The sequence below is a fragment of the Triturus cristatus genome, chromosome 5_1, assembly GCF_964204655.1.
Source record: "Triturus cristatus chromosome 5_1, aTriCri1.1, whole genome shotgun sequence".
NCBI lineage: Eukaryota > Metazoa > Chordata > Amphibia > Caudata > Salamandridae > Triturus > Triturus cristatus.
In genome coordinates this window covers 473478285-473494831 of record NC_140587.1, presented here as the reverse complement: position 1 = coordinate 473494831, position 16547 = coordinate 473478285, and the positions used below count along the sequence as shown (strand labels likewise).

The 16547-nt window shown below is 46.9% G+C and overlaps 1 protein-coding gene across 4 annotated transcripts in view; it reads left to right on the top strand.

Annotated features, from left to right (window-relative positions):
- The window catches only part of OSGIN2 (oxidative stress induced growth inhibitor family member 2), a 223493-nt gene that overhangs the window by 89411 nt on the left and 117535 nt on the right, over positions 1–16547 (top strand). For all 4 annotated transcript variants that reach the window (XM_085605313.1, XM_085605311.1, XM_085605312.1 and 1 more), the window contains one exon: positions 3405–3541. In XM_085605313.1, coding sequence (XP_085461439.1) covers positions 3405–3541 — 137 coding nt within the window. The remainder of the gene's footprint in view (positions 1–3404; positions 3542–16547) is intronic.

Here is a 16547-nt window from a genome sequence, read left to right as displayed (position 1 = left end):
AACATTACTACTTTAATCTATCACCTTGGGAAAGAGGTAGAAGGTTTACACCCTAGTTTGAAAGTAGCTAAATTGACAAAGTCTCCTCACATACAGAGTACTCAACAGAATGAGCAAGCTGGACCTTGATTGCTGTGTTAACAGCTAGGAGATGCCATGCTTCCTTCTAAACAAAAGAGAGAACAAAAAAATGAAGAAATAATAATTTCCTGGTTATGGTGGAAAGAAAAAGACAGTCCAGTCCTAAACATAGATTTAGTATGTCATTGAAAGTGCACAAATAAGGAGCTCTAACAGAAAGAAATCCTAACTCCCCCAACCTGCTTGTGATGGTAATGGCCTCTAAAAAGGAAACGTTGAAGGACAAAAAAAACTCTTCTAGTGACTCAAAAGGAGGGATTACGAACTAAAAGTAAATCCTAAAAGGAAAAAGTAAAGCGGCGTAATGAAAACCCTCTCAGGAGACTTACCTAATTGTTCCATGTCGAAGAGGTCTTCTAAAGGTCCCCTTTCTACCCTTATGGCTGCCTACCAAACTCTATGGATGGATATTGCTGGGCCCTGATCAAAATTTTCTCGGAGGAGTTGTAAGATCTATCCAGGCTCACAAAAGCAGGGATACTGTATACCATGAAGCAAAGAAAAGGGTGTGATGTTCATAAGAGAAAAAGAGACACCTAAGTATTGGATCTCACACCTCTCAGCTTCCAGGACGACAGATGAAGATCTTGACAGGAAACCTGAGACAGAAGAGGACTGTATAGTGGAAAGGTGTTTTGAGGCAGTATCCATTCCAAAGACTGACACATTTCTCTTAGCTGGGGCATCCATGTATTCTGGGGCCAGAATGTGAATATTAGGTCTGCCTTTTCCCTCTGGACAGTGGTGGCCAACACAGATAAATATTGGCGGGCGGGTGGAGGGGAACGGGGAAGGGGGCGGACGGAAAGCGCACAGGGTGAGCGCATGGCAGGGGGAGTTTAACAATGAAAAAAACACTTACCTGGTGCTGCAGGCCGCATCGTGCTCCTCTGCTGCCAGTTCCTGGTCCCAGCAGTCTCTGGGAAGGCATCATGATTCCCCATCTAATCCCGCGCTGCTCTCAAGCATGAGAACAGCATGGGGATTGGCCTGAATTGGCTGGATTAACGCTTGCTCAGGCACAGGGAGTCTGTGCTGTATCTCCAACCCGGTTGTGCAATACAGCTGGGTTGCATAAACCCAAGTGTGCAGGTCAGTTTGGCAGGCCTAAGACGTCCAGTCAAACTGACATGCACACTTAAAAGTGCACATCTACCACTCCTCCTCCCCATACCCATTGCCCAGCCTGGCCCCACCCTGCACATGCTGGCTCAGCCAGCAGCTGAAAAATAAAACAATAGTAAAATATTGTTTTATTTTTCAGTTGCTGGCTCTGAGCAAGTGGGATGACGATCCACCGCCATTGCAGAGGAGCCGCGGCTGCCACTCAAGATGAGTCAATAATCTGTCAAATAGTGGAAATGGATGGAAGGCACACAAAAGAAGGGAAGGTCTAAGAGCGTTCCATTGGACTGTCCTCGAAGTCCCAACTCTGGATCCCAAGCAAGGCAACATGGAAAAATAGCATTGCTGAAGCTGTCGTAGAGTCCACCTTCATAGACTCGAAACTCTTGTAAACTTCCAGAAAGTCTAGAAGAGCTAGGTTAGAGATGGAATGGAGGAAAACTCAGCTCAAGTGATCTACTCTTACATTAAAGGAAGCTGATAGGGCTAAGCGATGTTTTTCTACCCAAATGCAGATCTGAACTGCTAAAGGCAGTAGAGATGGAGATTTCATTCCTGACTGCCTGCTTATGTAACATTTTGCTATTGTATTTTCAGCGCAAACCAATTCTGCTTGACCCCAGAATTGTGGGGAGAACCATAGATGGACTCTGTGAATTGCTGTCAGTTCACTCCAATAGAACGTGACAATGGTTTTGATAAAAAGAGAAAAAAACAGATCCTACAATGATCTCGAGAAGGGGTGTGGCAGAGCCTGATCCGCTACTTGGAAATTGTGGTGGAAGGATTTGAACATTAGCCAAAAGGAGGGAGTCTGAAACATTCTGCACCAAATTGAAAGTGCGAACGTTTTGAGCCAGTTTTAACATCGGGACTGTGTGTCGCAAGGAGCAGGAAGCGCGACTCACAAGCAAGAAGCGTGTCGCCGCACTGCCGCTTCACAACGAGAAAGCGCCTCGCATCGCCGGAGAAGAGGATCGACGTCGCATCAGATGCCGCCGCATCACCGGAGAGTGTCGCAGGGCCTGTTGCGGCTCGCATCGTTGTCGAAGCAACTCGCATCGCCGGAGAAGAGGATCGACGTCGCATCAGACGCCGCCGCATCACCAGGAAGCATGTCAGAGCCTGTCGCAGCTCGCATCTTTGCCGAAGCGCCTCGCATCTCCGGAGAAGAGGATCGACGTTGCAGTAGATGCCGCCGCATCACCTGGAAGCGTGTCGCAGGGCCTGTCGCGGTCTGCATCGTGTCGCATCAAGAAAAGACGCCATCTTTGTTTCATTGCACCGGATCTTCATCGCATCATGGCGTTGCGTGCCGCATCGCCACGGAAGCGCAATAAGAAACCAACGCATCACCTCCCCTTGCAGAGAAGAACCGACGCAGCAGTAGGGACCCGACGCATCACCGTTCTTGTGTGCAAGGAACCGACGCATCACCTTCCCTGCAACACTTTTGTTGTATTGCGTTACGCATCTTAAGGTACATTGAACTCAAAGTGTCGCAATTTAACATCTAAAGAGAACTAAGCTAATTCTACCATTTTAAGTACAGTATTGTGGATTTTTGTCGTTTGTGGTCTTCTGATAAGTCTATATAAAGAATACTTATTTTTGATATAAAACTTGTGTGGTGTCCATCTGTAGTGTTGTCACTTGGTTACTGTATGTGTTCACAAATGCTTTACACACTGCATCTGAGATAAGCCTGTCTGCTCATGCCAAGCTACCAAGGGGGTGAGCAGGGGTTATTTTAGGAGTGTACCCCCTTACCCTGACAAGACGCAAGGGCCCCTACTTGGACAAAGGTACCTACCTCTGCCAATTAGAGACCCCCAGTCTCCATAAACTGTATTGAAGTGCAAAGTAGACCAATTGTTCACCTATCTCAGCTTCCATTGCATGGTGGGCCCAAATAATACATGGTTCATCTTGAAAACTGGTAAATTCACATGAGAAGTCTTACTTCCTATAAATGGAATTGAAACTTTTGTTCAAGTACCAATAAGTAGTGTTGAGAATTTGGAAAATAAACTAAAATAACATACATTGGGCTTGTGTCAGTTTATTCATAATTACTGTTATAAATGAAAAGCAATTTATTTGTAGATATTTAAGCTTGTTTCATTTCTTGTCTTAAGGTAATGGGCCATCTGGAATATGTCTCTCATACATGCTTTCAGGGTACAGACCATATTTATCTCCTGATGTGATGCATCCAAACCCAATTTTGAACAGTAAATTAGAAGAAGCAAGACATCTCTCTATTATTGATCAGGTATGTTCATATGTGCTTTCTCTGAAGTCCTTTTCAGGTATCTAATTCTTTATAGCTCACTTAACAACTGGTAAGGCTGAAAAGTGTTTGCATGTTGTCATTTAAGTAGTAGTTGTCAACTCATCTACCTCTGCTACTGGTAAACTACTTAAAAGTTGCTGTGCTTTCCATTAATTTACCTACAGTATATGAAAAATCAGTCTACCCCTGCCAATTGGTGACAGTATTTCTGTGTATCTTGTGCAAGGAAATGAGTTCACGCTATATGAAGTGGTGATTAGGAATGCATATGGGTTGCCATATTTTTAGCTCTGTTCCTTATGTATCCTGTGTCCTTTGCATCATATGTGCTTCTTTTGTTGACTCAATTTGTTGGAAATGGTTGGCAGTGTTCTTTGATTGCCACAGCAAAGTTAGGTTTACAGACTTTGTTTCCCTGAGTGCGTGGCTTATTTTAGTTGCTACATGCGTTTTTCTTCCTCACTGTCAAGTTTCTTCAGATTTTGCCTGAGATCTAGTTTTAGAGGGGGCAGACAATGCAACAAGTGGATACTATACAGATCCAACAAAGGTGTTTTTAGGCACATGCTTCTGTATACCTCAATTTGTTAGACGTGTTCATAGATCTTTTCAACCACATCCATTGCATGTGGGAGATCTTCATCAACTTGGACTTGTATGAATGAGTATGTAAATCTCACTTGTCATAGAGGTAAGTGACCTGCTGTTTAGACTAAGCTCCTGCTAGTAGGTGGTGGGAGGCGTCATACGTCCTCACTGTATCTTTCTTTTCATTACCTTTTCTAGCCTCATATTCCCTCTGTGGTTGGCCTTGACGAATAGATTCACAGTAGTGCTTGCAAATTCTGACCCAACACTGGCATATCCAAGGCCAATATTTTCTTTTTTTTCTTCATTAATTTTTTTGTATATTTAATTTTATTTAATGCTTCTGAATTGTGAAGTTAGAGGTGTATTTGTCATGAATCTGTAATAAGCAAACATAGCTCTTTAGTTCACAATGGCCTAATTCCTGGTTATCACTGATAAACCACTGGGTCCTGTATGTCCGTTTACCCTCACTGCATATGTCAACCGATATACTCAAACAGACAACATTTTGAGCTTCCAGGAATGTCGGTGCCAAACTCTTCAAATAGACTTGCTTTTGAGCTGAGCACCGAGGCTTCCCCTCAACTTGCATGAAGAACAAGATGTACAAGGAAATGGATAAAGTACCCAGGTGTGGGTAAAGGCCACAGTTTGGGAAACAGCCTATACCACTCAGTATTTACCATGCATATGCCTTTATCACAAATGCCTTTACCATCCATATACCTTTACCACGCAAGGTAAGCATAGTTAAGGTGTGTGTGTGTGTGTGTGTGTGTATATATATATATATATATATCAGCTACCTCCATGAAAAATCTGGAGCACGCACGGGGTTTCATTTATAAGAATTTATTCCATGACAGCGGTTGTGGAGGGAATAGCTGTCATGGAATAAATTCTAACAAATGAAACCCCATGAGTGCTCTAGATTTTTCATGGAGGTAGCTGATGAGTAAGTGAGTTCCTGTCCTCGCTATGGAGAAAAGCACCCCTCCTGTGTTCAGAGCATGTGGCAGGCGAGCGTAATTATGATAACTAGAAAGCTCTGAACCGCCGCCGAAGGATTTCTCAGCTGCCCATGGAGGGCGCTAGATATACAAACTCATGGTGTCGTGGTTATTTAACGGACAGCTGCATGTCTCGCAGCAGCTGGGGCGAGGGGTTAAGCTCACGGAGGACTGGTTACCCCTGGATAGGGGCTTTGTGGGAGCCTGAGTGAAATGCTACACGTGAAGGTATTGTTGTAAAATTTGGCAGAGATAAGTGTGATGCACCATGACACCCGTGTAATTCCCTTCAGGGAATGGATTTTAAGATTATGAACACATGGGCTCAACATTTTCAATCATTGGGGTAATCATTGTGCGCGGATGGCATGGGAGCCTTATCAATTTCTTACTCTGACATTTGCAAACCTCCCATTGGCCAGGAACACTCTAATGGCACGGGTGATTACATCGCTTATAAACCAACCAGACTCTGTGGTTTATTCTTGCATTTCCAGCACTTGAAAAAGGCGATCATGCCGAAACATTTAGTGGAGGCAATAGCTGTTGTAGAATAAATTCTTACAAATGAAACCCCGTGAGAGCTCTAGATTTTTCATGGAGGTAGCTGATGAGTAAGCGAGTTCCTGTCCTCGCTATGGAGAAAAGCACCAGTCCTGTGTTCGGAGCATGTGGCAGGAGAGCTTAATGAGTATATATATATATATATATATATATATATATATATATATATATATATATATATATATATATATATATATATATATATATATATATATATATATATATATATATATATATATATATATATATAAAAACTCAGGTTACAGGAACGTTATAGTTAGGCTTATATTTTCACTCGTACAAAACCAGAGAAATTCACCCGTTATAGTAAGCTGAGGAGCTAACTATAACTCGCGACCCTGCAATGCACTGCAGATGACATCACATATTACATCACTCATGACATGGTCAGTGACATCTCTGATAACATCTCAAATGACAGAACTGATGACATAAACCAGCGACTGAGTGTTTCTAAAAAGTTTATATATATATATATATATATATATCATCCTTCTTCCCACACCGGGTTGCCCCTCGCACTCACAAGTCAGAAAGCAGTTATGCAGTGATGCAATTTGATTTTTATTCCAAATAATATTCAGCATGCCAGTTCAGTTAACTCTACGCGTTTCGGTCTCCATATATATATATATATGTTCGAGGCATATGAGCTGCAGATTATACACTGTGCATAGATCGCCATCTGGTGTTGGGCCCGGATGTTTGCAGTTTGTTTTTCCTCTTGGAAAGTCTTTGGAAGTCACGAGTTCGGTGACTCCTCCTTTGGTTCGTATTGCGCATGGGCTTCGGCTCCATCCTCAGATTGTTTTTTTCCGCCATCGGGCTCGGATGTAATACTTCGCGCTCCGGTTCCGAACTTTTCCAGTTCAACGATCGACGCAAAAATCCTTGCTCATCGAGCTCCTTCAGATAATAAATCATCTTAATCACCTTCTCTTCGGCACTTCTTCGATTTGGGTCGTCGACGGCGGCCTTCGGGCCTATTCCGGCTCCGGTCTCGGCTGATGGGAAGAACTCCCTTCAAGAAGTGCCCTCGATGTGGGTCCAAGTTTCCCCACACCAATCTTCATGAGGTGTGCAACCTCTGCCTCTCCCCTGAACACGAGGCCCGAGACTGTCCCGCCTGCAAGTCTTTTCGCTCTAAAAAGACCATTCGAGATCGACGAGCTAGACGCAACATGGCGCACTCCTCGACCTCCGCTCCAGTCGACATCTTCGGGGACGATGTCGAAGCTCCGGGACAGCAGAACATCGAAGAAGAGGACGATGACCTCGTCAGTGCTTCCGAGGCCGACGACTCAGATGTGGAGGACATCACCCCGGCGCAGAGGGTCATGAGTACAATACCCCCTCCCACACCCACGCCGATACCCAAAAAGGCTTCGGTCACACCTCTGCCTTCGGGCCTAGGCAAGACCAAGGATACTGCTTCTCACACCCCACCTTCGGGCCCGGTAAAGAAGCCTATTAAGCCTTCCGGCAGCTCGGGCTCGAGCCAGCCTACCACCGGTACCGAAAAACACCCTTCGGCACCGAAGAAAAAATCGGCCTCCATCTCCACACTGAACCCAGTACCAAAGCCTTCGGTGTCGAAACCTGCCCTTCCGGTGCCGACCAAACATCACAAGGCCCTCGGCACCGACACTCGCGTGCCGAAGCCTTCTTCGGCACTGACCAAAAAATCGGAGGTCCCAAAGAAGCACGGCTTAGACAAGCCTAAAAAGCCGTCGGCCCCGAAAACTTCGGCGCCGACCGAACAACCAGTGTCGCAAGAACTTTTCACACCGGATCCTCTGCAAAAGACACTCGCCAAGGATCCAAAAACTGGACATTTGACATTGTCTTCAAAAAAGAGACACTTGGACAAACCAGCTCCACCTCCAAAGAGGAAAGACACTGCTACCTCCCCTTTCAGAGTGCCTTCCCCACCTCCTCCACCTCCTCCACCCTCCCCACCTCTACCCTCTCCACCCCTGCCTCATCGTTCCCCAACCTTGTCTCCTGTTCCAGACGATTTAGGAGACCCTTATTATGATCCAGCAGACGTGCCACAAGACCCCACCCCTACTGGATCTCCAGACCCATGGGATGACTATAACAATCCGGACATCCCAGATGTCCCACAGGATGACCTTTACCCATCTAGGCCATCCCCACCTGAAGATTCCTTAGGCTTTCACCACCTATTACAAAGGGCGGCACACTACCACGGGGTGGAGTTACATACTGACCCAGTGGAGGAAGATTTTCTTCTAGACACCTTTGACAATGCACATAGGTCTACTGCCATTCTACCTATGTTAAAGGGAGTGATTAAACATGCACCAGAGGTTTTTAAAGACCCAGTCAGGGCCAGGGTCCTAAACCCCCGCATAGAGAAAAAATACAAAGCCGCCCCCACAGACCCTTCATACAGTAAAGGCCCTGCACCATTGGATTCCCTAGTGGTATCGACAGCTAGGAAGCGCTCAAATTCTCAGGCGTCAGGCGAAGCACCACCACCTGACAAAGAGTCCAAGCTCCTAGACGCGTCAGGGAAGCGCACTGCGTCACAAGCCGCCAACATATGGCGTATCGCCAACACGCAAGCGCTATTGGCCAGATACGACAGGGCGCATTATGATGAGTTAGAGACCATCATGCACCATCTCCCTGAAAAATACAAGAACAGGGCTAATGAATTGATCCAAGAGGGAAAAATAATAACTAATACCTCTATACGCTGTGCCCTAGATGCAGCAGATACAGCCTCCAGGGCCATAAACACCAGTGTCCTTCTCCGTCGCCATGCCTGGCTCAGAGTTTCAGGTTTTAAACCTGAGGTCCAAGCCTCTATATTGAACCACCCATTCGACCAACATCATCTATTTGGCCCAAAAGTTGATGAAGCCCTCGAAAAGATGAACAAAGATACTGACACGGCGAAATCCATAGGAGCCCTACAGTCACACACTCCTAGGCGCTCCTTTCGCCGCTCTTCCTTTCGGGGCACGGGCAGAGGCTACTCCTCGGATAGTGCATCCACGTCCTACAAATCCCCTCCTCAATCTACCTTCACAAAGGGCTATCAAAGAGGCGGATACAGAGGCAATAATAATAAGGGCAGAGGCAAAACAAATACCGCCCGCTCTGCCACACCTCCTACCCAATGACTTTCCCCCGCTCCCTCCAGACTATTCCACTCCGGTCGGGGGCAGAATACAACATTTCCTTCACGTCTGGGAGACAATCACCTCAGACAGATGGGTGACCCAAATTATTCATTCAGGGTATTGCCTAGAATTAACATCTACCCCCCCAAACATTCCACCCAGGCAATGCCCTATGTCTCAAGAACATACTACGCTACTAAAACAGGAGGTGATCCCCCTCCTGCAAAAAGAAGCCATAGAGCAGGTCCCCATAATTTAACAAAATTTAGGGGTCTACTCCCTGTACTTTCTGATTCCAAAGAGAGATGAGACTCTACGACCTATCCTAGATCTCAGACCTCTAAACACTTACATACATTCAGACCATTTTCACATGGTAACCCTTCAACAGGTTCTTCCACTCCTCTCCCAGAACGATTTTCTCACCACTCTGGACTTGAAAGACGCATACTTTCACATCCCAGTACACCAGTCTCACAGAAAGTACCTCAGATTTGTGGTAACAACAGCACCAAGGGTATTCACCAAGTGCCTAGCAGTAGTGGCTGCACACCTCAGAAGACAGCACATTCACGTCTTCCCGTATCGGGACGACTGGCTAATAAAAGCCACGTCCTACGAACAATGTGTGCAACATACCGCCGCTACAGTCCAACTACTTCACCAGCTAGGTTTCACGGTGAACCATCAAAAATCCCACCTGGTACCATCACACACAAAACAATACCTCGGTGCCACCATAGACACCTCAAAAGCCATAGCCTATCCCAATCCTGCCAGGATTGCAAATATACAGGCTCTGCGTCAAAAATTCATATGTCAACACTCTCTCCCAGCAAGAGTGTTTATGCAACTGATAGGGATGATGGCCTCTTGCATCTTCATAGTGCCCCATGCAAGACTCCAGATGCGTCCACTCCAAGAGTGCTTAGCGCGCCAGTGGAACCAGGCCCAGGGGCAACTGACAGATCTGGTGTTGGTAGACGGTCGCACCCATCGCTGTCTGCAGTGGTGGAACACCACAAACCTTTCCAGAGGTCGACCGTTCCTGGACCCGGTCCCACAAATAATCCTAACAACAGACGCATCGCTCTCTGGCTGGGGAGCTCATCTGTTACATCTCACAGTACAGGGCACATGGATGCCGCAACAGAAGTTACTCCACATCAACTATCTGGAGTTACTGGCAATCTTCCTCGCCCTAAAATCCTTCCAGACGCAGATTTCAGGCAAGGCAGTCCTCATTCGTACAGACAACATGACTGCCATGTACTACATTCAAAAACAGGGGGGCACACACTCTCCACAGCTCTCTCAATTAGCACAGAGCATATGGAGATGGGCAATTCCGCAAAAAATCTTTCTCCTGGCCCAACACGTCCCAGGAGTCCAAAACACCGTGGCAGATCTGCTCAGCAGACAAACGCAGCAGATCCACGAGTGGGAACTTTACCCACAGGTTCTTCACCCGTTCTTTCAGAAGTGGGGGCATCCACACATAGACCTATTCGCCACCCACGAAAACAAAAAATGCCCAAGCTTCGCCGCCAGATATCCACACCCATTGTCCAAAGGCAATGCGATATGGATGAACTGGTCAAACAAATCTGCATACGCTTTTCCACCTCTCCCCCTAATTCCATTAGTGGTGCGAAAGCTACAACAGCATTCCCTAACACTGATTCTAGTAGCTCCAACATGGGCCAGACAACCGTGGTACACCACACTGCTGGAACTCTCAGTAGTACCACACCAAAAGCTACACCTCTCACCATGCCTCCTAACCCAGAACTATGGAGATTGTCGGCGCCACTCCTCATTACTTAGCGCCTGGGAACATATATGACCTCTTTCTCTTTGTAGCATTGTACTGTTTTTTTAGCATTGTATATATTTTACTTGTGAGGCTTTTACTTGCCTCACTTCGGGGCTGTGTCCTTGCATTCTCGGTGTCCCTGCCCGATCCGCCGCGGCTGCATTGCCGTTTGAGCGGCGGGAGAAAACACCTCATTGACCCGGTACCCACTTCCGGCAGGACGCGATCTAGTCGTCCGCCGGAAGGGAAGGTACTTAAGTAATCCTGTGTTGGGGAACGGCGGATTGTCGGCGCCACTCCTCATTACTTAGCGCCTGGGAACATATATGACCTCTTTCTCTTTGTAGCATTGTACTGTTTTTTTAGCATTGTATATATTTTACTTGTGACGCTTTTACTTGCCTCACTTCGGGGCTGTGTCCTTGCATTCTCGGTGTCCCTGCCCGATCCGCCGCGGCTGCATTGACGTTTGAGCGGCGGGAGAAAACACCTCATTGACCCGGTACCCACTTCCGGCAGGACGCGGTCTAGTCGTCCGCCGGAAGGGAAGGTACTTAACCACACATGTGTCATACGCGCAGCGGACGAGCGCAGCGGGTGCGCCGGATGCGCGCCGAAGGCGCGCCTAAGGCAAGCCCGTCTGCGCCCGTCCACGGCCGACCGGGGCACGGGGCCATACCCCCTGGCAGTCTCCTGTTACCTCGTACTTACACTAAGGAGGAGCTCACCAATCTCCGTACTAAGATCGTTAAGGAGTGTGAGCATGACATTGATTTAAATAATTACGACCAGGAACTGCCTTGCAGGCATTGTGGATATACCCTGAGCAAGAACACTACAGGGAGCCTTTCTGGTATTCCCAATGCATTGGGTAATAGCAGGAAGATTAACTGCGCCCTGCTCAACTGCAGGTCCCTCAAAAAACATAGGCTAGAGATTCATGATCTCCTGACTGATAACAGATGGGATATGTTGTTTCTAACAGAGACCTGGCTTAATGAGGACTCGGATCCTGAATTAGCGGAGGCCCTTCCCTACGGTTATAAAATCTGTAGGCAGGACAGACCCAGCGGGAGAGGGGGGGGGCATCGCAATAATATACAGGGAGAGTGTTAAATGCACCCTAGAGTCCGCTAATATTGCAGACAGTGAAACAGGAGCCTTCACCATCTTGATTGACACCAACACGGTTATCAAGGGTCTATTAGTGTACAGACCTCCTGGTGCCAGTAAGGCCTTCACTGACAGTTTTGTACATAATACCATCTCCTCAGCCATGCGCTTTAATAAATATCTCCTGCTAGGTGACTTCAATCTTCATTTTGAAGATGTTAATAACACAGCAGCACAAGAAATGCGGCAAGAGCTGCATACTATGCAGCTAGAACTATGCTCTACCCTTCCCACACATCGTCTAGGGCATCAGCTGGATCCCATTTTCAGTAATTGGGATAACATTAAGCAAGAATCCCCCATACCATTGATATGGACTGACCACTTCCTTGTCCCATTCTGGTTCCATATGAGGGCTCATAATAATCAGAGCCAAATCACTTGCAACAGGAGAAGACAAAGGAAATGGGCTAAATTTTCTCACGACAGGTTCAGGGACAATTTTATCCTGGAAGGTCCCCCCACTGTGTTGGGCACTACACTTAATGAGGCTTGCGTAACTTTGGATGGACACATTACACTTGCTCTGAATTCAGCAGCTCCCTGGTCTAATAAGGGCCCGGTGCGATTAACAAAATCAGCACCTTGGTTCAATGCGGAACTAAAAGAAGCCAAAGCTGCTTGCAAACGGGTAGAGCGAGCCTGGAGAAGGGCCTACCTATTAGAAGCAAGAACGCGGTATAAAGTCTGCCTCAAGAACTATCATGCCTTGATCAGGAAAACCAAGGCAGCGTTTTATACCGATCGCATCGACAGGGCTAAATGCTCTACCAAGGAGCTATTCGTGATCTATAAAGAGATCTAAACACTAGCCTCCACGGATGAACAGGCGGGCGCCTCTGCGCAAGCCTGTAACAAAATCGCTGAGTTCTTCCAAAAAAAGGTGTTGGACATTTATTCCACCTTTCCTTGGGATGCCAGAACTGGCTCCAATAGGCTCCCCCCCCACGAGGAAGTCAGATGGGGGGAAGAGAAGGAAGGCTGCATCAGCCAGTTCCATGTTCCAGAGGAGGAACTTCTGATGACAGTAGCGAGGGGAATTAAATCAGGCTCCCCCAGGGATCCTGCACCGGCCAGAATATTGGCTAGTTCTATGAGTTTCTTAGCCCCCTATGTTAGACACATACTCTCCCTATCCTTCGACTCAGGCAAGGTTCCGCCTGGGTGGAAACAAGCAGTCGTGCTACCCCTAAAAAAAAAACCTCAAGCTAGTGCCATTCAGCTTAACAACCTACGCCCGATCTCCCTACTACCCTTCTTTTCCAAACTAGCCGAAAAATTGGCCAACCAACAACTCACAGCACATATAGAGGCAAATGGCCTCTTACACACTAGCCAGTCCGGCTTTCGTGCTCACCACTCCACGGAGTCAGCCCTACTTTTTTCCACAGAGGCGCTGAGGAAACATGTGGATGAAGGGCAAGTAGCAGCACTGATACTTCTCGATCTCAGTGCCGCCTTCGACACTGTGGCGCACCACACCTTGCTACAGTGTCTGAAGAGAGGGGGAGTGACGGGAAAAGCGTGGCTATGGCTAGAATCATTCCTGACTGACCGCAGCTTCTATTTGGAGCAAGGGGGCAACAGATCAGATGTCTTTGATCTCAGGCAGGGAGTCCCTGAAGGTTCTAGCCTCAGCCCCACCCTGTTCAACTTATATGTTACACCTGTGGCGCTCATTGCTGAACAGTATGGGGTTGAGGTAGTAACATATGCCGATGATACTCAGTTGGTTGTTGCTCTGACCCAGCCAGCTGAGCAGGCTGCTAGAAAGTTTACATCCTGTCTTCAAGACCTTTCAGTCTGGATGGCCAGCAATTGCCTCCGCCTAAACGGTGACAAGACAGAGGTACTTTTCGTCGGCAGATCTCCCTCAGTTTGGACCTCGGCCTGGTGGCCGCAGGCCTTGGGACCTCTGCCGATCCCAAGGGATCAGGTGAAGAATTTAGGCTTTTGGATTGATTCAAAACTGACTTTTGACTACCACTCCCGATGTGTCTCTGGCACTTGCTTTGCTATCCTTCGTAAATTGAGAAAGACGCTCGATTTGCTCCCGGAATCTGCTAGGAAAACCTTGGTACATGCCCTAGTCACCTCGAGGTTGGACTATGGGAATGTCCTTTATCTGGGAGCAAATGCAAGCTGCCATCGAAGACTCCAGACTATCCAAAATGCCGCCGCTCGCTTGGTACCAAGAAGAGCTCCTTCGAAAAAAGCCTTGGAGAAATTACACTGGCTTCCTATTAAGGAACGTGTTGATTTCAAGGCCCTATGCATTGCCCACAGGATAGTTCAGGGGAAATGCCCGGGCTTCTTGCGCAACCTGCTCCTTCCTTATATTCCTGCTCGACAGTTGCGCTCCCTTGATGCTGGACTCCTCTCGATCCCCAGAATAAAGAAGGCTAGGATGGGAGGGAGATCGTTCCGCTCCTTAACTGCCCGTAGATGAAACACCCTCTCCCCCCCGACTACGGACAGAATCATCAGAACTGATTTTTCGGAAGGAGCTGAAGACGCTTCTCTTCCCCAAGGGCTAACCATCTGCCTTTTGGTTTTGCTGAGTAGGTGCTGTTGCAATCCTTGATAGCGCGGGGACACACTGGTAAGTGTAACCAGGCGCTCTACAAACTCAGAAATAATAATAATAATCAGGCACCCGGAACCAGCTCAGCTCAACCTTGCGATCTGGCTCCTGAGGTCCTAGAATTCGGATACCTTAACCTTCCCCCTGATTGCATGAATATTATCAGGGAAGCTAGACGCCCTACTACTAGGGCATGCTATGCTGCAAAGTGGAAAAGATTTGTTGTTTACTGCCACAACAACACAATCAATTCTTTAAATGTGTCCATACAGCACATTATATGTTACTTACTCCATCTACAAAGGTGTAACCTAGCATATACTTCCATTCGGTTACACCTCGCTGCAATTGCGGCTTATTTACAGAACAGACAGAACCTATCACTTTTCAGAGTACCTGCCATCAAGGCCTTTATGGAAGGTCTCAAAAGAGTAATTCCACCCAGAGTACCACCCTCACCAGTCTGGAACTTGAATATAGTTCTCACAAGGTTAATGGGACCCCCTTTCGAACCATTACATAAATGTGAGCTCCAATTTCTCACATGGAAAACAACTTTTCTAGTGGCCATCACTTCCCTCAGAAGGGTTAGTGAAATACAAGCACTCACTATACAGGAACCTTTTCTCCAAATGCATCAGAACAAGGTTGTACTCCGCACCAACCCAAATTTCTACCCAAAGTCATTTCTCCATTCCATCTAAACCAGTCGGTAGAATTACCAGTCTTTTTCTCACAACCTCAAACCATTGCGGAAAGGGCTCTACACACACTGGATGTTAAAAGGGCTTTACTTTACTACATCCAAAGGACACAACCTTTCAGGAAAACCAAACAGCTATTTGTTTCTTTCCCTCCACCACATAAAGGCAACCCTATTTCTAAATCAGGGATAGCTAGGTGGATTGTAAAATGCATACAGATTTGCTACCACAAAGCATAACAAACGCTATCTGTTCCCCCTAAAGCCCACTCTACAAGGAAGATAGGAGCTTCTATGGCTTTCCAAGGAAACATACCACTAGATGACATCTGCAAAGCAGCGACATGGTCAACACCACACACTTTCACAAAACATTACTGTGTAGATGTGCACACCAAGCAACAAGCTAGTGTTGGCCAGGCTGTACTAAAAACACTGTTCCAAACAACGGATGCCGGCGGTCGCCGCTAGGGTTGGGTACTGCTATATAATCTATGCACAGTGTATAATCTGCAGCTCATATGCCTCGAACGGAATATGCTACTTACCAGTATGCATCTGTTCTTGGCATGTAGAGCTGCAGATCTATACACGCCCACCCGCCTCCCCGGCTACCTGTATCCGTTCCAGTTTATCTTATTTAGATACAACACACATGGGTTTCTTTACTGTTACTACTACGCTCCATCTTTCCCTGCTGGCGAAAAACAATCTGAGGATGGAGCCGAAGCCCATGCGCAATACGAACCAAAGGAGGAGTCACCGAACTCGTGACTTCCAAAGACTTTCCAAGAGGAAAAACAAACTGCAAACATCCGGGCCCAACACCAGATGGCGATCTATGCACAGTGTATAGATCTGCAGCTCTACATGCCAAGAACAGATGCATACTGGTAAGTAGCATATTCCATATATATATATACTCCAAGGTGTATTGAAGAATGAGTGTGTGTGAGTGTCTGTATGGATGATTCAGTGGGTGCGTGACTGACTGTATAACTGAGTGATTATACGTGTCTCAGTGAATGTATGGGTGAGTGACTAATCTGTGTGAATGTCTGTATCAGTCTGTCAGTTGGTATGTAAGTGGCTGCTTGGGTTGGTGAGTAGGTACATGAGTGTCTATATGGGTTATTGATTGGTTGTCTGAGTACCTGTATGGTTCCCTGAGCGTCTGTGTATGTGTGACTCCCTGCATGGATGTGTGAGTGGGTGATTCACTGGGTCTTTGGGTTCATGAGTGCTTCTGCGAGGGGCTGTATGGGTGAATGAGTGTGCATATAGCTATGTCGGAGTGTGAATGGCTGTGTCAGTGGTCTATGGGTGAGTAACTGCTTATGTGAAAGGCAGTATATGTGAGTGTTGGAG